This window comes from Lepisosteus platostomus, chromosome 8 (assembly GCF_059453375.1).
Source record: "Lepisosteus platostomus isolate fLepPlt1 chromosome 8, fLepPlt1.hap1, whole genome shotgun sequence".
NCBI classification, from domain to species: domain Eukaryota; kingdom Metazoa; phylum Chordata; class Actinopteri; order Semionotiformes; family Lepisosteidae; genus Lepisosteus; species Lepisosteus platostomus.
The window spans coordinates 1,027,520-1,051,547 of NC_142618.1; the positions used below are offsets into that span (position 1 = coordinate 1,027,520).

Genomic DNA, 24,028 nt, shown 5'->3' on the forward strand with positions numbered 1-24,028 from the left:
TGGCCATAGTAAAAAGCAGCAGAGAAGTGCAGATTGGTAGAAGGCTAATTTATCCCTTCCAACACAGTGAGGACTATCATCAACTGGAACGTGCATCATCCCACCCAGACACTGTCCACAACGGGTCAGCCTCTCAAAAACAGCTGGGCAAACAGTAACCGTTAAGAGGTATTCTCTGAAGCCAACAGTGTCTCTGAAAGACCGTTTTAGGAACTACTGTAGTGTGCTTTAAAGACAGTAGTTACATTTACTGTAACACTGTTTTTGCGTGTCAAGTTTCCTAATCGCTGTGGGGAAGACACAAATTAGGGACCAAATGGTGCATTTTAAAAGTATTGGCTACATGTTAAAAAATACAGGTCTGTATTGTAACAATAATCATGATTATAACCAGGAGAAACCTTTACACTGCTTTACTTGTAAGAATTGTAAAAATGAGAGGAGGCAACTAGGCCATCGAGCTCTGTCTGGGTGACACGCTATGCAGCCACTGAACACCAGCAGCCCTGTGACAAGTCAGGGAGTGATGGGAGAAATCAGCTTTAACTTACCATATGAATGATGGGAGTATTCAGGTTGAACAGACCTTATATCAGCCCTAGTCTTTCGAAGAGTGCCATGGGATGTTTATTAATCAAGCAGTCAGTTTAAAGTCTACCAGCAGTGAAACCAGAATTGGGATGATTAACTTCCCAAACCAATACGCTGTGATACATTTTAACAACGTGAACCAGCTAAAACAGTATAGGAGTGATACAGTATGGTTCCGTTTAGAATGTGATCATACACATGCGCACACGCGTTAAAACACAACAAATTATATTGGCTTCAATCAGTTTTTTTGCACCTTTATTGCCTCCCAGTATATATATATATAATGTACAAAGAAAGTAACCAATATATTATACAACTATTGTCTAAAAATCCTAGTCTAATGTCTGTATATATACACATGCGCACCCGCTCTTCGGCAGCTTGGCTATGCCAACACAGCCTGAAGCAAAGCAAGGACTCCCAGTGTCAAGCAAGCTTCTACAGCGTCAGTCGGGTCATGAGCCCAACCTCCCACACAAGTTCAAAAACTGTGACACTGAGCAAACCAAGGCCTCTGACTGTAGACACTGAAGTACAAGCAGATGCATGAAAAGTCATGCCCAGATATGGTTTGAGCTACTGCAGTGGTATTATGCTCCCTTTCTGCCCAGTCAGGTGGCCTGGGTCTGGTGTGCAGGACTCCAGAGTGAAACAACTTGCAAACACAGCAGCAAGTTTTGATAAGTGATTATATTCCAAAAATAAAACATATATATTTTACTTAAACAGTAAGTTATTTTCACCTCTGGACCTGTTAATATACCCCGGAAGTGGTGTAGTGCAGTTAAAATATTCATCCTCCAATTGCTGTAGCTCACAGCTGGATTGATCCATTGCAAAATGTGCCTGCTCTCTCTTAATTTACAACACACCCACATTATACTGCAATTACAATATTTGGTGCTGCACAGTAATTATACACAGATCCAGAACGACGGAAAAGCGAACAGAATTAAGTACATGGCGTCAATCAATAAACGCTTTAAACAGATCACTGCCTCAATGTGTTGTTAACCACTTTATCAACCTGCCGGAACTTGTCAAAAAGTTACCGTCATTGAATATTCCCAGTAACTGCACGTTTTACGAGACTGCAAAGTACAGAATGCAAACTCAGGAGGCAGAATAAAATGGACCTTGTTTCCAGTGAAATCAGAAGCATCGCTTTATGTAAAAAAAGTCTATACAACTTCTTCTGTAATGTCATTATATACTGTATATAAAAACCATTGCAATAACTTAAAAATGTGAATCGTTAATTTAAAGAAATATATATTTTACATTGTTGAGAAGGACCGGACTTAATATGCACGTAAGATAAATGCAACCAGAACTTACTTTAGTTTAAAAGTAAAGTCCACAAGCTCCAAAGACGAGTTCTGTCAATGTAAAAGTGTAACAAAACTTGCCAAACTTTTTTTGTTGTCGTTTCTGTGCTTCGGTGTTTTTTTTTTGTGCTTTCGTTACGCCGTACCACGAAAGAGACTGAATCGCTGTTACCTGCGCGGGCAGTACAATCGCTGGCGAGGGGGCGGCTACCTGCCCGTTCAACTCGGGCGCAGCGATGGGCGGCGGGTCTGCGCTCACGGCGATCAGGACCGGGGAGTCGCCGAGCTCCGCTGACCGCACGCACAGCTTTTTAGGGGAAGACCGTCCAGTCCCTTCCGCGGGGTAGATCGGCCGCGGTCGTTTGCTGGGGTTCGGGGGTTTACTTTCGATGCAGTCTTCGACCTGATGCATAAAGGGCACAACCAGTTGGAAGTGATGCTGGGCGACGTGGACCGTTTCCGGAGCGATGTGGCGAGGCGCTAACTTTGACCCGATGCCCGCTATGCTGTTCAGAGTTGCGACAGACACGGCCCCGATGCAGTGGTTGGTGTAGGTCTTGGACAGCTTGGCAGCCCTGGACAGCATCTGCATTCGGGTGCCCAGCAAGTTTTTACCGATCGCTTTGTTTTCGTACCAGGTCATGTCGCCCTCGCTGCAGTGATCCCTGGGTCTCTGAAAAAACGCCTTACACAGCGGATTCCTTTTGGAGATGTATTTCACAAAACTGGCGTACGGGCAGAACTCCGTGCCCGTTTCATACATGCGGGGCAGGTTGTCCTCGTCGGTGTCTGTCCTTTTTTTGCTCCAGGAAGCGGACCGGGACTTGTGGTACGGCCCCAGCGCCTTGAAGTAGATAAACTTTCTCCCATCTTCGTCGATCGCCAGCCCGAAGGAGTCCTCCTCCAGCTCCCGCTGGTTCTCCCTCCCCCTTGTGCAGAAATACATGCAGGTCTCGAACCAGACTTTGTTGAGCAAGCCGAAAGGCGTGTTTGTGTTGAACACGCTGGAAGTGTACAGTTTTCTCAGGTCGGCCCGGGTGATGGCTTGTTTCTGCACGACGGGACCTGCACCTTGTTCCTCCAACTTTCTGATCACAGCTGCCAGCGTCAGGTTGGCACTGCGCAGCTCCGGGTCCTTGGTCAGATCTAAAGTGCGACAGTAAGGCGGCTCATTCAGGTACCTGTTCAGCGAGCTCCTAATGCTGATGAGAGAGGACTTGCTGTACAGCTGCCCACTTTTTGAGCGCGCCTCTGCATAGAAAGACCTGAGCACCTTGCACAGCGCCTCCTTGTCCATGGTCTCAAAGTCGGGACTTTGGGATTTCTCGCTCAGGTATTCCCGGAATATCCTGACCGCATACCTGGTGGCTAAGCGAGTGTTTTCGCTCAGCCTGGACCGGTCCGAGCGCTGCAAGTCCCCCTCCAGGTCCGACTCCAGCACGGCGATGTGAAAGGGATCTGCCTCCGAGTCCAGCTCGCTGCCCTGGTCCGTACTCCGCATAAGGACCGTTTCCCTTTCAACCGCGGAGCAACTCTCGCTCCCCGCCTCCCACTCCAGGCTGATATCCTGGTCATACTCATCCTCCTCCTCCCCCGTTATCTGTATTTCTTGAATCTCATCCTCCTCCTCGTCGCTCCTCTCCAGGTAGCACATCTGCTCATTTTCAGCCCCCTCTGTGTCGGTATAGCAATCTCCGCTGCCAGGCATTCTCGCCATATTGCAGTCTCTCTGTCAGTCCTCGGGCAGGGCGCATGCGCTATATTGGACCGCAGCGCTAAGAGCCTTTGTATTTAGTGACCTTCAGCTACAGGCAGACAGCCTCTTAAAGGTGCAGGGACCGCTCGCTCCTAAAAGAAGTGGGTTTTTTTTCAAAAACTGACTTCAGAGGTGGGCTTCAGTAACAATATTGCATCCCGTAATGTCACTAGAAAGTTGGGGGGTTGGGAGTGAACAATGAACATGTCACATAAGCTTTAATGACAAATGCATTGATAGGCTCGGTTAAAATGCACCCAGTCTCATTTATTAATAATTTAATGTTAAATGTTAATGTTAACGTATTAAGTAGTTGCCTTAAAATTATGCGTACAGAAAAAAAACATATTTAATTATTCGAAATTGACACATTAACTTCAATTGGCTTAAATTAGCCTGGCAGGGGTCTAACAGAACAACCTTAAGCCTATGTGATTTCATCTAATAATTGTCATCTACGCAGTTTACAATAACCTTTATTCCACGATCTTGGCAAAACGCTGCGTGAAAATGTAAAATATAAGGTTAACAATGAGATCTTGTTCGAGATATTACTTCTTTGTTTACCTGGAAGTACTACAAAGTTTTACAAAGTACCTCTCTAAGTAATCAAAAAAGGTCGAATGTTTATTAAACGAGCCATTACTGCACTGTACCCTAGTACTTAACCTGTATTTCATATTTTAATACTAACCTCTTGATAAATAAATAATTATGTAACGCAGTTTCAAGTTGTAGCTAAATTCAACGTGACGCCACTCGACGCACCTGCTGAAAAAGTAGCACTCTCTTGAATTTAATAGGAAATACAGTGAAAGTCGCAAAAGTCCTAAAGCTCTCCGACTTTTGTTAGATACTCCCCTTCATGAATACTTGACAAACACATCCAGTCATTATAAGGACGTAGTACACGTCATATGATTCCCCAAATGCTAAATGCTCTTGAGCTACGTGCCATGTTAACAAGTCTTTTGCAAGTATCAGAAGCACTATTCCCCTGGAGATGTGCCCAAATTCAACATTAACTGTGACCGCACAACATTCGGATGTACTGGCATTGCAACGAGAGACCAGCTGTACAGGATATGACACACACCACCATACCGGCAACTGATCATTAGATCCAGTTTTCATTTTCGTCTTGGTCAAATATAAATCATCTTTCAAACTTCTTACTTAAAGTAGCTGTCAAATTGTGTAGCTGGCATACCGAAACAAAGCAGATTTCTTTTTTACATATCATAAGAACATTCTAAATATTTTTTTTCCTGTGGTTATAAATCAATACCACTTTAGGGACAGGCTCCAGTGATTGTAGGTCTAAAGTAAGACAAAATTATGCATTGCATTTCAAGTGTTGTTTGTTCACATTTCCCAGAAATGCTTTCAGGTCTAGGGAAATATTTTTTCCCCAATTAATACCTACAGGACTGTACAGTTCTGCAGTTAGCAGTGAAAATCATGCTCCATAAAAAAGCAAAATCATCTGGTCTCCAGTTGAGCTAGAAAACTCCTACAGATAGGTCAACAGGAAACATTATGAAGAGCTGGTAAATATGAAACCTTTGAAGCACAACTTCCCTATTACAAAATAAAAAAAATGTAGACATTGATTGCATTATCAGTAATACAGCAGGCAGCAAAAAGGCACAGTGGCCAGCATTGTTGCTTCACAGTACTGGGGCCCTGGGCTCAGTCCCTGGGGCTCTAACGGGGTGGAGATTGTGTGTTTTCTCTGTGTTTGTGTGGATTTCCTCATGCAGTCCAAAGACATACTGGTACTGTAGGCGAATTGGCTTCTGGGAACACTGGCCCTAGTGCGAGTGTGTGCGTGTCAGGTGAGGGACTGGCGTCCCATCCAGGGTGTACCCTGCCTTGCTCCCATCGCTCGCCGGAAGAGTCTCCAGCTCCCCTGCGACTCTGAATTGAATGAAGAGGTCAGAAAATAGATGGATTACTTAATCTATACCCTATAAGACACATGCTTAACCAAAAGTGTTTTCAACATCTTGCAGTGAGTCAATACAGAGCTCCTGCTCACCGTGTTTGGTGGAGAAGGGTATTTCTGTGGAGCTTAATTTCAAGGACAGTGGAGATCTAGGTAAAAATGCTGGTCTCTTTTATTTAAATTTGTCAAGCAGCCTCAAATAAAAAATAATTCCTTGGATTTATAAAAGTCTTTTAAATCCAAAGGCTCTTGCGAGTGCTTTACAAATAGGGGGTGGATCACTTTTTCCACCACTGAAGCCAGTCATGGGGGAGCCGGAGCTATCCCAGCAGGGTTCAGGCGCAGGGCAGGATACGCCCTGGATGGGATGCCAGTCCATCACAGGGCACACAAACAGATACACACATGTTCATACTGTGGTATATGGTATCATTCATACTTTTAGTTTCCTGAAAACTATTCCAGTTTTCCCAGAAGTCACTTAACATACCAGTAGGTCTTTGGACTGTGGCAGGAACCCCCCATAACACGACAAGAACAGACAAATGCCACGCAGATAACAGCCCAGGCCCTGGAATTGAACCCAGGGCTCCAGTGCTGCGAGGCAGCAATGCTGTCCACTCCACCACTGTGCAGCCCCCTGCCAATGTCATTTGATTATGTCTCATAAAAGTCTGCCTTGAAACTGAATGGTTTACAGAATATTTTTGACCGTTCTCCAAAGAATGTGTCTAGCAAATGGTGTTCACAGAAGATCACAATATTAAAAGTTGAGCACAATACCTCTGCAATGTTTAACAATGGCGTACAGTATTACTATTTAATGTGAACATGTTTTTGTTGTTTGTCAGGCTGAGGTGTGGTCAATTTAAATAATGACTGAAGTCACAGCAGACGCATACTAGACTTCATCAGAGTGCACTCAAGCAGCCTCCAAGAGCTCTGCCTGAAACTGGCTGCAATTGTCCACCACAGTGTGAGCTCTGCAATATTATAAAAAACACACCTAAAGAGCACTTTTCCAGAATACTTGTAAATGACGCATCTAAAAATGGAATGCTTGGCTGAAATGTACAAATAGCATCTGCCTAACTCTTACAAAAGTAAATTATACAGGTTATTAACATATTTTATGTATTGTTCAAAATACTCTAGAAAATCCATTTTATTTACTGTATACTGGTATTTGTGGCCATACTTTCATTTTAGTAGGAACTGTAATCATATGATAATACTACATGTAAAGATTTATAATAAACATGATACAGTACCTTGTTGGAATATTCATGTTTTTTTCCAATAATATCTTTAAATAAATATGGGTTTATCAGAATATCAGTTAATATCTCATATAAACTATATTTATTGTGAGTTCACAGAAAAAGAATACAGTACGTCCTCATAAATAATATTTAAAACTATTGACAGCTCCTCAGTCTTCTGACCAAATCAGACATACTGTATGCTTAGGGCTGTAGGATATATTCACTTCTGGTGCTGTACTGTTGACTTGCAAATAAGAGTAAACAACACAGTTTACCAAAATGGTTGTGTTCAATATAAGTGGTCTGCGCACGTTTTACCAAATCATATTTTCTTAAAAATATATTAGAAACTCATCAAAAGATTTATATGGCATCATATGAATTTCATTTTAGTATCATAAATCTAAGTGTTCTGCCTTCAACCAACAAAGCGCAGAATATGTCCCTTGGGTATGTTTGACCTCAATTGAACAATACATTCCTCCACTGGCTATCTTTATCATTGCACATAAATGCCTCCCAGACTCACGGTCTATAGGACTCTGAGCCTAATGACTTTCATCTTAAAGGATATTGCATTTAAAATTGAAATTTTTAAAAGATTAACTTAAAATAACATCCACCCAGATTCAGTATGCTTATGGAGGTGAATATCTTGTGACACATTTTTATGTGTAACATTCATGTATAGCCTGAAGAGAAGGCAAGAAGCTCATAACACAAACAGTATGAGTTAAACCTTTGGCATAAAAAGTAATGAGGGATTCATTTAAAAAATACAGACTCTGTTTAAACTGTAGATTAGAACCTAATTGCCACAGACTCTTTCTTGGGGTTCTTCTTTGGAAGGTGTGTTTATTAAGAACAAAGTATTTTGTAGTCACACCTAATGTGTACAACTCACTGCGATTATCTACAGTATTATGTGTGCATAGGAAAATACTAATTTTTAAAAACTGGAATAACATTTCTGAATTCGTGGATTGTGCTCAGATACTGGTATGTACGCCCAATCAATGTCATTCTCAGGAACACAGGGAGATGAGGATCTCATAGGCATGAGGTTGTTTGCAAGTGACCTTTCATACATCATTGTGTCACACGTCATTAAGTGCGCACAAAAGTAAAAACACCTGTGTTTTGGGCAAGTTTTAACCTGGCCATAGCTCAGTGATTTTTAGTTCTGCGTGTTTATGAAGAGAAGGCATTCCAACATAAATAAACTTCGACAAAAGACTGACCATCTGAAAAGTGCTGATGAACCAGCACAGAATGGCCATGTGAGTCAGGGGAGATCTGGAGAGACTGGTAATAACACACAGGCAGAGATGTTGTAGAGGGTCTGGTATTGCACAGATATTTTGCATAGAGACGATTAACTGTTCTGAACCGGCTTTATAGTCCACCTCACTCACTCTTGGTATTATGATAAACATCTTTGAAAGATGCACAGTAGAACAGATCTGCCTTTCTGGTATTCTCTGGTGTTTGTTCATCCAGGTCAGCATGTTCTTAATGCAAAACTGGAACTGAGATGCTTGATGGACATTCAGCACTCAACTGACTAACTTGAGTGGTCTTAATTGCACAGAGAAAACCAGGCATGTTGTTGTAAAATGCCAACAATAATGACGGTTGACAGTGAAACTGACAGTTAAATGATAATGAAATTATTAAGTGTGCAGGGCGAGTTTGTTCTGAAACTCTCAGAGCAGGACGTGCAGAAGACTCTGAGCAGGGTGAAAATCCGTAAGGCTGCAGGGCCTGATGGGATACCACCTCGCGTCCTGAGGACATGTGGAGCCTAGCTGACCACAGTGTTTACGGACATCTTTAACTCCTCCCTGTCACAGTCCATGGTCCCCACCTGCTTTAAAAAAAACACTATTGTTCCAACCCCCAAAAAGACAAAAGTGACATGCCTGAATGATTACCGCCAAGTAGCATTAACATCTGTGGTGATGAAATGCCTGGAGAAGCTGGTGTTGTCACACATCAACTCCTCCATCACAGAGTCCCTGGACCCCTTGCAGTTCGCCTACCAGAACAACAGATCAGTGGATGATGCTGTCTCCCTGGCTCTGCATACAGCCTTGGAACACCTGGACACTAAGAACTCGTATGTGAAAATGCTGTTTGTGGACTACAGTTCAGCATTCAATTTCATCATACCCAGTCAACTAGTGACAAAGCTCAGGGGATTAGGTCTGTGCAACTCTGTCTGCAACTGGCTGCTGGACTTTCTTATCGAGAGACCACAGGTGGTGTGGATAGGCAATAAAACATCAACACCACTCACCCTGAGCACTGGAACCCCACAAAGCTGCTGTCTGAGTCCAAGGTTGTACTCCCTATTTACTCACGACTGCACAGCAAGACACAGCAACAACCGCATCATTAAGTTTGCAGATGACACCACTATAATAGGACTGATCAGTGATGATGACGATTCCACTTACAGGGATGAAGTTGTACAGCTGCTTAGGTGGTGTCATAGCAATAACCTGGACTTGAACATAAAGAAAACGAAAGAGCTAAAAGTGAACTTTCGGAGACACAGGCCATACACTCATAGCCCACTCAGTATTGATGGAACGGAAGTGGAAACAGTCACCAGATTTAGGTTTTTGGGAAATCACATCTCTAAAGATCTAACCTGGACTGTGAACACTGACTCTATCATGAAGAAGGCTCAGCAGCGCCTTTATTTCTTGAGATGCCTCAAGCGATGGGGGATGCCAATACATGTGTTGGTGAACTTCTACCGCTCCACCATCGAGAGCATCCTCACCAACGGGATCACCGTGTGGTATGGCAACACCTCTTCGCGAGAAAGAAAGGCACTGCAGAGAATGGTCAATATGGCCCAGAAGATCATCGGCTGCAGTCTCACCGAGATTAAACAGCTCTATGAGGACCGCTGCCGTGGTAGAATTCTGGCCATCACAGAGGACAGTCACCACCCCGGGCATGAGCTCTTCACCCCACTGCCCTCAGGCAAGAGATATAAGAGCATACAGACACTTACCACTAGATTCTTCAATAGCTTCTATCCACAAGCATTGAGATTGGCGAACACATTTAGCCATCCCCCACACCTACACCATCAACATCTACCTCTTTATGATTTCTTATCTATTGCACATCTCCAGTCATTGTTTACATGTCTGTATTGTTTACATTCAAATTGTCTACATGTTTACTTGCACATTGTCTATTGTTTGTTTGTACATTGTCGTGATGCACTGTTTGCACTTTGTTTTGTTTTTTACACTTGTTTTACAATCGAGAGACTTTCTGTAAGGAAGAATTCCATTGTACCAGTACTGGTTACATATGGCAATAAAGTTCAAGTTTAAGTTTTGAAATTGTGTTGTTCTTTAATATCAGACATAAAATGTGTGTTTTGCATTTAAAAGTAGAATGTCTGTGTATTCTCTCACAGTGGCATTAGTTATATTGCAAGCAGAGTTAAACCAATGATTGCAAAACATTCATAGAACATCCCTTAATATTTTAAAATATCTTACACTTTCATGACTAAACACAAAGAACTCCATATACAGTACATTTATTATTTTCGGGAGTAAAACTGTTGTATCGGGAGTTACATACCAAGATTGACATTAAATTTATGATATAGAAATAGTACCATTAAAGTCTGTAGGGAACAATACCCCAAACGTCCAATAGCAATTTAAGTTTCATAAAATATTTATATCTATATATGTATATATATATATTTTATATCATTAAATAAATATTACAAATGATGAAAAGAAAAGTAACAAATGAGGCCACCTGGCCCAAATAGCCCATTTGGTAATTATAAGAAAGTAGTTAAATTAAGATTCAAGAATCTCATTGAAAGAAGCCAGGGTATTGGCTGGGTAGCTTGTTCCAGACTCCCACAACCCTTTGGGTAAAGAAGGGCCTCCTGTTCTTGGTTTTAAAAACAATTTTAATTTGTGGTTGGTATTTATAAATTATTTATCATTTGCTTTTATTATTCTCATGAAAATTCCTGCACTTGTCTGCAGTTAATATCATCTGTCAGGTGTTTAACCTGTCCTTAATTTTATCTGTCTTTGAATTTTATCTTACTTCTGATCTGACCCAGATGTTTTTTAATTAAATTTGCTTCTTCTACAGTCTTTGCTAATCCTCCTAATTTGGTATCATCTTCAAACTTGACTAGTTCAATCACTGTACTGGAATCTTGTTTATTGATAAAAATTAAAAAGAGCAGTGTACCTAGTACAGATCCATGCTGTATTCCACTAATTGAATACCTACTGCCTGCAATTTGACAATTAATTGTTTATGAGTAACTTTATCAGACGCCCTCTTAAAATGTAAATATGGTAAATCATATGCCCTGGTTGACTGTTGTTGCTTTGCTTGTTCAAAGAGCTCTAACAGTTTGGTTAGGAAAGACTTAACTTTCCTAACTCAAGTTTACTATTTCCTGTTATTTATTTATGTGCTTTGCATATTATTTGCACATGCTCAAAACTGTATAAATATTGATATAATATGACTGGAAAAATGAACTAATTTTAAAATGCATGTCTAGTCTCATGTATCTGCATTGCATGTGGAGTTCACAGATGCATTAACCTCTTCAACAGAGCTTTGAGACACCAAGAATCATTAATTGCATTGAGTACGTTTTGACATTGGAAGTAAATTGGAGTTGCATCTGGTACACATTGCAGTACAGCTTATCTCTGGTGTTCTGAGGAAGTTCCCAGATGTTGAGGCTAATTTCCTCAAGCCACAATAATAAGCTCTGTATTTTGCACCATTAACTCAGCTGGCAAGCCAGGATGACAAGCTGCCAAAAACTGGAGCTTCTCAGTTGATTTCTTCTTAACAACCATCCCTATACACTCAAGCAAGAGGCCGAGCTGCTTTGTGTGTATTTATGTTATACTAAAACAGAAGGAAGTGTTCATCCTTCCATTATTGGTAACCTTTTGAATTTTACTCACAGATTGTCATTAGAAATAACTATACAACTATAATCAATGAGCTTTGTTTTCACTCTTTTATTTGTGTTTCGCTTTATTTTCAGATACAAAGTAAGCATAAACTGTCCTCGATATTACTGACCATATATATCCAATAATGGCTAACAAAAGCACACATGGGATATATTTATAAGAACACAAAAATGCATTAATCTAAGAATGCGCTTTCCTTAAATACTTATGTAGAAAGTTTCTAGCCAGCAAGAGAATATTGCAGCCAGGAATTTTGTTAATGATTTCTCTCAACACTTTGCATCTGGTGTTTCTTTTACAGATGTGGAAAACATCAGGATTTGATTTAGGCTGTGTTTTCAAAGTAACCCTCTTTTCTGAGGAACTGTGTTTAAGCATGGGATTCTGTTTTTATATCTTAAACCGACACTGCACAACCTCCCAGCACCCCGCAATGGAGAAATTCCATCTCTTTTGCTTTTGGTGCTATACATCTCTCACAAAACTATTGTTCTATTATTGTATTCAGAGCACCATCAAAAGAGAAAAACAGCGGTGAGTAAAAACAGAAGTATCAGTACTGAAGTTTGTGGCTCACTGGGCCAGAGGTTTCTATAGCATTAAGCAGAGAGAGCATATGCCCCTGACAAGTGCGATCCTGATTTTGGTGGGTAACACTCATTTATAAAGCATGTCGGACTGCAGCAATAAAAGGTGAAGCACCTTGCTTAAGGAGAAAACAGCCATTCCTGTAGTTGACTTTGAGGATCATATTTTAAGCCAGAGCAAATCTTAAGATAAATGACGAAAATCAACCACAAAGATGCATGTGCATATTTAACTAAAAGCCACCCTTTTAGATGAGGTTTGTTGAAGAACAGATTCGGCGTATTAAGAAGAGTTCCATGTTCCGCAGATTTTTGTGTTCAGACACACAGTCATTATTTTAAAATTAAATCTATGTAAAACGCAAACTTCCAATCTTTAAGAGCAACTTCCCAAATCCAGGACTAGTATACAGGAATGTTTCGAAAGGTAGAAATGAAAAAAAAGAATAAATGCAAATATCTCTTGCACATTATGAAGATATCATTATTCTAAATGTATGATCCAGAGCTTTAATACTGAATTTACATGTAAAAAGGAAAGAAATGCACATATACAGTACAAGTATGCAAACGGATTAAAACAGAGGCCTTTGTTTCCTTAAATGAGCTTTGAGGCACATCCTCCAAGAAGATTACATACATAAAATATAACCAAAATCTCTCTAACAATTTTAATGAAATAAAAAAACTGCTGGCCTTCATTTTGCATTTTTCGTTAGCAATACCAGTTTCACACCTAGATACTCAATTAGCAATTAGTTGTCCTTTTGAGTAGAGACCTTTGCAGTAATGTCTGATCCTTGCCTGATTTGTATGCAGTTTGTGCAGATAGTGATAAGAGAAGGCAGAATAAATGTATAGTTTTAAATTTAATTTTATAATCATTTGCAAGCCAGAAGCCCTGCAGCGATTGAAGGAAAATAAAATGCCTGCTCTTCAAAAGATCTACATAGCACACATGGCAAAGTGTGTAGGATTGTGCTTTGTGAATGCAGGTAATTTGTTCCCTGACTAATCTCAAGAGATAGATATAAGTTCTGAAACCACTTATACAAGAAACATGTACTATGTCAAAATTGACTATCCTCGCTAGATTGCTTATCGCCAGAACATGAGCATCCTGGGGAAATTAACACAAAAGGTGTGATTGCTTAAGCTGTTCTGAAGGCTCAGCAACACCTTGAAAGAAAATGGAAGAATGCTGCAAAGCTCTGCATCTTATTTTTCTTTAGCTGTGTGCCAACAACAGCTTTTTGTCATTAAAATATTTCCTAAATATGTCAGAAATATTTCCAAGACTAGAGAGATTTTTAAATCTAGGAAAGAGAAGCTTCAAAATGAGGAGATGACAGTTCTGCCATTGATGCCCTACTTGTCATACATAAGCCTCATGGAGTATGAGCTGGGATGACATCTAGGGCTCAGAGACCAGTGGACAAGCACACACTTGTCCAGGCTCTCTGAGAAGAATGCAACAAGACAGCTTCTGCAAACTTGTGCAAAGTAAGAGCTGTAGAACAATGGCCACACAAGCTGCTAGCCTGTGATCATCACAGTAAACCCCCATCGATCAGCCCGCTGATGATGACAAGTGTTAATCAGCATAATGGGTTTTACCTGTCTCACACTTATTTGATAAAATACCACTGCACCTGCTTCAGAAGAAGCCTCATTCTCCTGATAACTGTGGATTGGTTATAGACATAAGTGATAACATGCTTTTAAAGCTCAATATATGGGTTTTCCACCTAAACTGACACAGCTTTTCCATGGTTCTCACAATATTTTCTCAACTTGGAGACTGTAATACAAGTTAAATATAGAAGATGCATCATTTCATGCATTTAAAATAGATAATTTAGTCATTCAAAGCCCACAATGGACAAAAATGTGAATATACACTTGATCAACTTGAAGCAGGCTGAAGAACACAGCACATTATCAGTGCTGACCTGAGAGAGCAAGCATGATTCTGAAGTCACAGGTATTTATAAGTACTGCTGTAAATTATGCTTATCCTGCTAATCTCCTTCAGAGCATGATGTACTGTATTATTTTTCTATTGTAGAGAATCTAAAATATTACTGTGTGTTCCTCAAGACAAATACTAATGTTAACGCAACCCTTAAGGACTGTTTTCATAAAAACATGTAAATGCTTCAAAGTTAGTGTAAAGAATTCATCTTCCTCCTTGCGTCACTGAATGCATTCAAGTTAAACTATCAGACTGTATACTGAAATGCATTAAAATGAAACCAAGAGCATTTGTAGCATGCTGAATACCTCTCAGTTCTCCTATTGCAGCAACGGTAAATAATATTCACCATAAACTACCACTACCTTTCTGTCACTAATATGGTGGAATAAAACAAAAAATGCACTAACACTGTGCGTTACTAGTAACATTACTAAAGTGTACTGTAACTGAATGACCATGTTACCACTTACAACATTGGATCACATTACAATAGTGCTGGGCATCTGTTTTTTGCTAAAAATAATAGTGCAGGACATCTAAACGGATGCTCATCTATTCAGAGTGAGCATAGATTTTTTTCAATAGTTTCACACAGCACCTTTTCACTTGTGAGGTGGAGGCCACACTTTATGTAAGCATGGCCGTAAAACTGAAGCACAAGTGTAACGTTTACCAGACACAGAGCGCTTCCACGGTTTCATGAAAGCTTAATAAGATACATCAGTTTTTTATCCATAGAAAGTTGCTGGCTGATTGTAAAAGATGATTAAAGCAGTTTTGCATTTGAAGTATTTTTTTAGACCCTGCTGCAGTGAATTAGGGTAATCTTGTGCATGTGTTCAAACTGCCTCCTGTTAAGATGAAACTGCATTAACGTCTTTCAGCACCACACTGTGCTACGATTCAGCTTACACAATACTAACTCTAAATGGAGCTTCATGTGGGAATGACAAGCAAAAAAAATAGTTTCAGGTAAAACCATGCAAAAGTAAACTTTTTCAAGTGAAACAACTAACAGATCAACTTTTAACTCGCTTCTTGAAACTTTGATTCCAATGCGATTATGTGCTTCTGTGAGTTTATGTGAAACAAATACAAATCTTAATATAATAGAGACAGTTTCAGTTCTAAGTTATATGTTGTTTATTAATAATCTGTTGTTGAAAAAACCTTGAAAATATTTCAAGCACGACTTGAAGTTGTTTGCCGAACGACAATTCAGGTGCAGTTGTCTAACAATCTCTGCATTAGAATGACCTTCAATGAGCCGTGTTATTTTTTTAAAAAACAGACAAAAGACATTTAAACACACTGATATTGTGCATAACTGCATAGAACAGAAAACGAATACTGACATATTTTTCACATCTGACCCACTACTACTCCTTTATAACAACCTCGTTACCTCAAGAGAAAAGTTGCCAGAAGTCAAAAGCGTGACCAGTTACTAATCCTGATATTATAACTGGTACTAACGGATACTCAGGAACACATTTGCCATCTCAGCCACAGGGCAGCACCTCACCATCATATTGGAGCATTGCTCAAGTCCAGAGGGATGTGTGCCACCAGCACAGCACAGCAGCAACCAGATCTCCCTTGGAGGTCTCCTATCTGAGTACTGACCAGGCCCAAACTCACATCTTTTCTGAGACGTGACGAGATCAGGCTACTAGGCAGTTATGCTGTCATTCCATGCCTGTCCATCTGTCCCCGAACTTCCGATTTCAGTGTTCGGTGATGACTCAGTAATAGTGACTCCCAAGAGGTTTTGACTAAAAGCAGTAACACAGATACAAAGCTGTTATTTCACAGTATTTTCATCAATACAGAACTGAGAGGTTATTGATGGTCAGTAAAGATAGTGTCCATGATTAGGCAAGAATCTATTTGTGTCTTAATTGTCACATAGACCTTTTGCTTAAGACAAAAGAAGGATGTGCCCATAAATGTTCAAGCTTCTATGGACAGAACATGAGAGGTTTGCTAATGAGAGGCGGCCATCTGACCCATCTAGTATGTTTGGTTCTTAGTAGCTACAGTAATTGATCTAAGGATCTAGAAAGATGTGATGTGATCAGCTTCAACAACATGGCTGGGTAGCTTGTTTCATATTCTCCACAAAGCTTTGCGTATTAAACATACTTTCCCTAACTTTCCATTTGTTCTTTGATTTGGATTATAATGAAGAAAGTGAAGCGGTCCATTGGGTTAACTTCATCAAGGAAGTTTTAAATACCCAAATGTGTTTCCCATGTATTCAAAGCATTCAGTTCAAAGCTAAACCAACTTCATACCGTAAGTCTTTCAGTTTTTGACAATTTTTTTACCCTGGGAATGTATTGTACCTCACTGGTCTTTTTAAAACTGATTCCAAAGCAGCAGAATCTTTTTTGTATGGTAACTGAACACAGTGTTCTAAATGAGATCTTAAAGCAGCACATTTTACAATTTATTTCAACATCTCTCTTATTTGCATGTCTTATTGTTTCTCATGTCTAGAAGACATAAATGTTGTGTAAACTCAACATGTGAATTTGCTATATAACTGTAGTTTATAAAGAATAAAATGGAATAATGTTCTGTACAGTAGGTTTTATATTTATTTCCCTGGGTTTAAGGATGCATTGTAAAAATAAAAACTGAAGTTTACCTAAAGCTCATCCTAACAAAACTGAATAATGCACTCCAGCTGTCAACCTCATGTCAAAGTAAATCAAACATATCAACATAGTGGAACACCTTGTTCAAACCCATAGAAATACAAGAAATTAGTACAAGAGAAACCATCTAAATTGGCTGCCATAATCCACTTGCAATACATACGGTATGGTTGTCTAATGGGTCATTCAAAGACAAATAATGACATTACGACATTAAACATGACTAAGATATTCTTATTTTTCTAAAGAAAAATAAATGAATTTAAAATTCTACCTTGATTAAACCCAAGGGCATGGGTACTCCATATGAATGGGAAGAATAAGAATCACCGGTAAAGTAGCAAAAAAAAAATCAACGGCGTAAGAGTTAATCTCTTTGGAAGAACTAGAATTGCAATTCACAGAGCTGTTTCTGCCGGTAGACAAACCTCTAATGAAGGCTGTCCTCTTACCAGATGATTTAGAATACCAGTATTCCCAAACTTTCATTAGATACTCAAATCAAGCAGTTAATGCACTCACTGGTGAAGGAGCTGTGAGTGCCAAGAGACTGAAAACCTGGCCTATTCAATATTCAGAGAGGTATGCAGCCAAAATCATTAGTTAGTTTCTGCGTGCTGTTGCTCTAAGAGAAGATAGCTGTAGGTGGTCAAACAAAATGAAATACAGCAGCCCATCCAAACAACCCACATAAGACCACATTGCCAAATGCATTCACTCCATTTGACCACATCACTCCAAATACCAAAGAATCATACCATCTGAAATATAGACACCTAGCACAAAGAGTATGAAAAACGCAAAAAATAGGTTGTTGATTCTCAGAAAAGCTACAAGTGAGAAACACATCAAGGACCCAGCGTCCACAGCAGTAGACCGGAGCAGAGTGGATGGCATCATCCACACAGTACAAGGGCAGGTCACAACCCAGTTACTGCTGTCTGTGTTGGAAAAACAGCACACGTTTCATGTGAAACAAATTCCAAGACCACTGGGAAACAAACCTCACAGCAGGACCAGATCAGTAGTCTCCTCAGCAATCCTTTCTGTTTAATGCAAAAGCAGACAACAGTAATTGTTAATCCATCAGGACAACAATGGACACTTCAGCTTTCTTGGTTTCTATCGCAAGGACAACCTGTACAGGTTACACTCATACCCCGGTATAAGTAAGTTCACTAATCTTAACTTTGAATTTCGAAACTGACTGATGTTTCCAACAAACTGACAGCTGTGTGTTTCTGCGTGGGCGACAGGCATTGTGGTTAAGGACGTTGTGAGGAAGCAGTGCTTTGTTGAAGATCGCAGCGAAAGCTTGTGCACTCATTTTCAAAGTGTTTTTGTTTGTTTTGTAGTTGCTGTTCATTATGGACCCTAAGGAAGAGAAAAAGATTCTTTAGCGCAATAGTCGACAATAGCATGTACATCGTTCTAGCCGATTTCTTGGATAGCAATCTATAATGAAGAATGAAAAATGTAAATATGATGTAATTAATTTTTTTACAGCTATAGTTGGCTAATTTGAGGAGACCTGTGCTGTTCACTACGCTTGCTATCATATCTGTATGGTATTATATGGTTAGAGTGGTTTTTGGGGTGAACTTGTCTTCGCTTCAGAACAGGGTGGAATTTTCCTCATAAGAAATAATGGAAATTCACAAACAAATCAAATGCATTTAAACCAATGGAGGTGGTCAGAATTTTAAAAAAAAAATCTAACTGAGGAGAGGAAGTACTTCTTTGCAGAATGCCGAAAATGCTTGGATTCTGTCAATGGATCCGAAGCGTTTCCTTGGATCAATTAGATACCAACTACCAGTCTTGGTAGCTTGGCCAAGTTTCTTATGTCTTATACTTGAGCAATAATTGACAGGACATGGCCCGGAAGGTCATTACACAAGCCCAGACTGTCACATCACATCCATTCTAGTAATCGTTCTGAACTAGGCTTAAGCAGGAGAAATATAATGACTAACTGTGGCAGGTTGGCCTAGAAGGGAAACCTATGGTTCTGGGAGAAACCACATGAGGCAACAACACCTCCCAAGGAGCAGGAGGAACAGTACACACTGTGGCTTTTTGTATGAGAATGGGAATTTAATGCTCTGCCCTGGCAAGGAAAGGACCTTGTAAATGCTGTTAAAAAAGGATGACCAAGCACTGAACAAGAGATAATGGACTCTGGAAGAGCTCCCTTCCGTTCCTGGAACAAGAGGAGTATTGGAACAACTATAATAATCTTAGAGGGGATTAATACTGGGGATTCATAAAATTCAGAGAAGGGGCTTGTTGAATAAAATTAATTTATGATCACATGACGTCTACGGGCAACAATGATGGAAGTTGCTACTAAGCTGAACTTAAAGCATTAGTATTAACAAATAGTAGGCAGTCAATAAGGAGGACCAGAAATGTAAGACCTACTATGATGGAGAAGGAAATACTGTCTATCCTGAGTCACATTATCTACTCACAGCTAACACAGAAGAAACATAAAGCATGTGGGGTGAACCAGACACAGGTTGCCTGAGGAACCAACAGAGAGCTGTAATCATGGAGTGGATGAGAGTAGAGAGCCACACCACATAAGAACGTCAATCCCTTGGAATAACAAAGCCGAAGGACCACAAAAAATGCAACCACAGGTCATCAAAAATGCTACATAAATTCAGGTGTTGGGGATCTGTGAGTTGCATGCTGTGAATGTGAATGAAGTTTTGAAAAGCAAGTGGTGACACAACCTTCACCACTCAACTTCTGTCAAGCAGAGGACATCAGAGGTGGCAGAAGAGGAAGCTGCAGACTTGAGACAATGTGTGTGGAAATATCACTGTTCAAAGCCCACTGGTGGGGTGGTGTAAGGGGGATGGGGAGGAATCTCTAACACAAAAATATTTTGGCGCAAACTGAAGGCAATATCCATGTTCAGCCATACATTGAAACAATCCTTGAGCCAACACCTCTTCCATCCAGTTCGGAGGAACTGATTTTACAGCATGAAAATGCAAGACCACAGTGCTAGGATTAGAAAGGCACAATGTCCAGAAATCAATGGTGAGTTCTTAGCATGGTCAGGCTGTACTCCTGACGAGAGCCAAATAGAACATCTGTGGGACCAGCTTACTAATGCCATCAACTGATGATAACTAAAAAATGTCCAATTGTCCACCAGCTGGTTTCAGCTATATAGGAAGAGTGGAAGAATGCCACACAGCAGTCTGCCCAGAGGCTGATCAGGTCTGTGCACTGTTTGGGCAAGACTGTGTCAGTGTTCATTGAGGACATTCACTGATACTAACTTCCTACTTTTTTAAGTTTTAGCAGCATGTCATTTGTCATACTAAAATGTATTATGTTTCGGCTGTGGAGCCTTCTTCGGGTGTGATACCAGCTGCACCCTTCAACCGGCACCCGAAGAAGGACCTATAGCCAAAACGTTGTTTCTTTTCTTCTGTTTCAGCAGGGAATAAACCTTTACTTGTTCCTTTGCAGCCTATGCATGCTCACGCAGCTACTTACTTAAAATGTTTTATGATGTATTTCTGGACACATTTTCTTTAATTAAGTTTATCTACATTTTCACATATTAAACCAAATGCATTAAGACCTTTTTGCACTTTAGTGTAGCATTTTTTTCATTTTTTCACAAATGTCACTAGTTTACATGCAATATACACACTTCTCATGAGAAAAATCAAGACATTAGCCAATACCTTTGATGCATCATATTTATGATGATCCAAACATGAGTTACAGAATTTCTTGCAAAGCACAGGTGTAATTCCAGGTGAATACATTATGGGGACAGATTATTCATGATTCCTCCCCACTGTATTTTAAAGTCTTATAAAATCCCCAAACCTCACCTTTGTTTAGTGTATATTACAAGCAGAATTATCTGACCAAATGAAAACAAGCAATTTTACTTTTTTGTTTTTTGTTCACACACAGGTTTTCTTAATGGTAATGTTTACTTTTTTCCATAACGGCAAAGATTAAATAATATCTCACCTATTATCCTTTTTTTAAAAGGATATTTTAGAGTAGTGAACTGGGTTCATTCTTTTAAAATACATTTTGAAGACAGTTCTCTGATATTTTAACTCCCTCTACCTTTGCTCAATCGATCACGTTCAAGAAAACAGTTGACATTTACGTAAAGGATGCCCTCCAGATACTTTGATTTAAATATCATTTCCATTGAAAACTTTACCCACAAACTGGGCCTTCAGGGGCTCTTTTACAATATTTTAAGTCACAATGTACTTCAATGCCATTAATATCAAAAGAAAAAGGCTGAAATTGTTTTGACATGCATATGAAATTTCTAATGTGGGAATGCTTATCCAGTCTCCAGTGTATAGTTTCGTTCTGACTCGAATTCATACTTAATTTGTCATAATTTAACACACGTTGGCTACTCCGAAACAGCGACAGGAACACTAGGTTTCCAAAAGTCACAAGAGTGACCTCTAGTGTACATTTTTTCTCTCGCTTAAGGCCTTATAATTTATTATCTTTGAGAAGTGAGCTGCAGTCATTTTAAAGACAGTTTAAAATTGAGGATTGTAATAAATCAGTACGTATGCAAGTTAGATGTCAAAAAACAATCAATGATTAGTCTTGCTTAAACCGTGACCACACTCATCGATTGAGTAGATGTCAGGTCATATACATATGTGTGTATGGGTTCAAAATATAAATTATGAATGTGGTTCCACAGTTCTTAAAAAACAGGCACTAAAAAGATTTATGTGTGAGTTTTTTTAATAAATGTATCGTAATCTTCCATATAAATTCACACTCGATACTTTATTTTACATTATGTAGTAAAAACAGTTTTTTAAAACCTAATACCACTTTGAAGTATTTTCTGTTAAAAGTTTGTTCATTTACCAAAAAAACAATCCAAACATTTTTTATTCCCAGAAGCCTTTCTCACATGAACTAACATTTCTGTAGCTGCCAGCAACTGATTGAAAACATACGTAGGGCAATTTCAGAAACTAAACAAAGGCGTTTAAACTTAAATTCTGTATTATCTACAGTATATACACAAAGCTTCTATTGTGAAATAAAATGTTTTCTCTCGAAAAATTAAAATTAAACTTATGTAGTTTTTCCGTTGTTGCCGTTTGCGACCGTGATAAAAATCCACACAGTTACGACAATACTTCAATTAGAGCTAAATTAATGTGCCATCTAGTCAGCAAATCGTTCAGAACAGCTTTGATTTAGGTACACCTATTGGAAGCACACATGCCTGTTTTTAAATACTGATCACTGTACCAATTCTATTGACAAAGGACATTCAACAAATGAATAAAAGCGGTTTTTATCTCGGTTATTCCACTGTTAGCAGTCGGGAAAGGGGATTTTTCCCAACAACTTAAAATTTGATTCTAAGTGCCCAAGCAACTGTATCGCACGGGGTCTGGCGCGCGTCCTATTTATAATCCATATAGTCAGCATTCCAGTAACCTTAAAATGTGCATTTTGGGACACCACCAAGATGACCCTCATTTCTGAACACAACTGAAAATAAACGGAAGGCGGCAATCAGAAACTGCAAATATAAAGTAATTTCGGAACGTGACTTTGAAACTCGTGTTCTCCGGTTATTTCGTGAACCACTACTCGTGCAGCCCTGGAAACCCCCGAGTGCAGGGCTTCGGTCACTCTGGCTCGGGAGACCGATCCCCCCCTCACAAGCAAAGAAAAATACGTTTTCGATTTTTGGAGGAAAAAAAAAAGTATCATTACAAAGAGACGGTAAGTACAAAGAAGTGATTCATTGGATCAGCATTGACGTGTGTGGAAAAGGTACCTCCTGTTTAACAAAATAAAAATCCCCCTCCGGCGAAATTACTCCACAATGGCGTCTTTCATTAGCAGATCTGGGGCACTTAGGAATTGAAACTGGTATAAAACAATCGAAGAGCGGGTAAAATCTCTACGGAAACCATAAAGCACTGTGTAAAAATGTGGGGCTTAGGAGTACTCCGTAAAAGAAAGAACAGCAGTTCCTCTAAGAGCTATACGCCAGGAGCTTAATCGGACCGAAGGCGCAATGGTTTCTTATCGTAGGTCGAAGTATTTTCTTTAGAGTTGTAATCCACGCTTCTCGATTTCATCTTTAGCGTTTTAAAGCACATACTCTGATCAAGCACCGATCATTTCCTAGGAAGTGGTTAAATCATATTTTTTTTTGTTAGAACTGTGGCGCTTCTCTCCTGGCACATGCGTAAATGCAGCTGCGCCCTGAAAGTCCCAGCCATACCAGCCTCAGCAAATAAAAGCAAACCAAATCTATCAGTCCTTACCTGAAACATTGATGAACATCAAGTGTCTTTTTCACCTCCCTTTCCTCCGATTTCTTAAGCGATCTGCTTCCCTCGCTACACCAGAGAGAAATGCAATAGCTTGGCTAAGGTAGACAGAACAAAATACAGAGAATACTTGCTTCAGGGCTCCGAAACCCCTTAAGGCAAAGATCAGGATACAATTAGCTCATGCCTCTACCCCAGTCTAAACCAATCTGCAAAATAAAACTTCAATTAAATTAACTGATCACAGAGGCAGCAAGCCGGCCTGCTCAAAAATTGATGTAATTTTTCTAAATTTTTTAAAAAGAGCCAGCAATTTTCTGCATAAAACAGTCTCACTCCTGCCTCCAACTTGCCTATTGCCCTCCTCTTCCACAGAAAAGCTGATTTTAATCGTTATGATTAGTTTTGATGTAACGTTTCCGCGGGCAATTTCTGCAAATGGATGGAGTGTTTCTTTGCCAGAAAGGGAAAAGCAGCAGATGATGATAATTATATAGATTGTTGGTTGTGTCTTTTGATTTTATATATATCTTTTCATGCCTGCTTCTCAAGTACGAGCTGACATTGTCATCAT

At 39.7% G+C, this 24,028-nt stretch overlaps 1 protein-coding gene across 4 annotated transcripts in view; it reads right to left on the bottom strand.

The window, feature by feature from the left end:
* kctd1 (potassium channel tetramerization domain containing 1) overlaps window positions 1–23,826 on the bottom strand; it is a 47,910-nt gene extending 24,084 nt beyond the window's left edge. The window contains exon 1 of one of the 4 annotated variants that reach the window (XM_088642002.1): window positions 23,449–23,826. In XM_088642002.1, coding sequence (XP_088498128.1) covers window positions 23,449–23,457 — 9 coding nt within the window. In that variant the 5' untranslated portion in view covers window positions 23,458–23,826. Of the gene's footprint in view, window positions 1–1,932; window positions 2,056–2,094; window positions 3,754–18,129; window positions 18,151–23,448 lie in introns of those variants that run through there. The other 3 variants (XM_088642004.1, XM_088642000.1, XM_088642003.1) reach the window with 3 other exon arrangements.
* Between the last annotated feature and the right edge of the window lie 202 nt (window positions 23,827–24,028).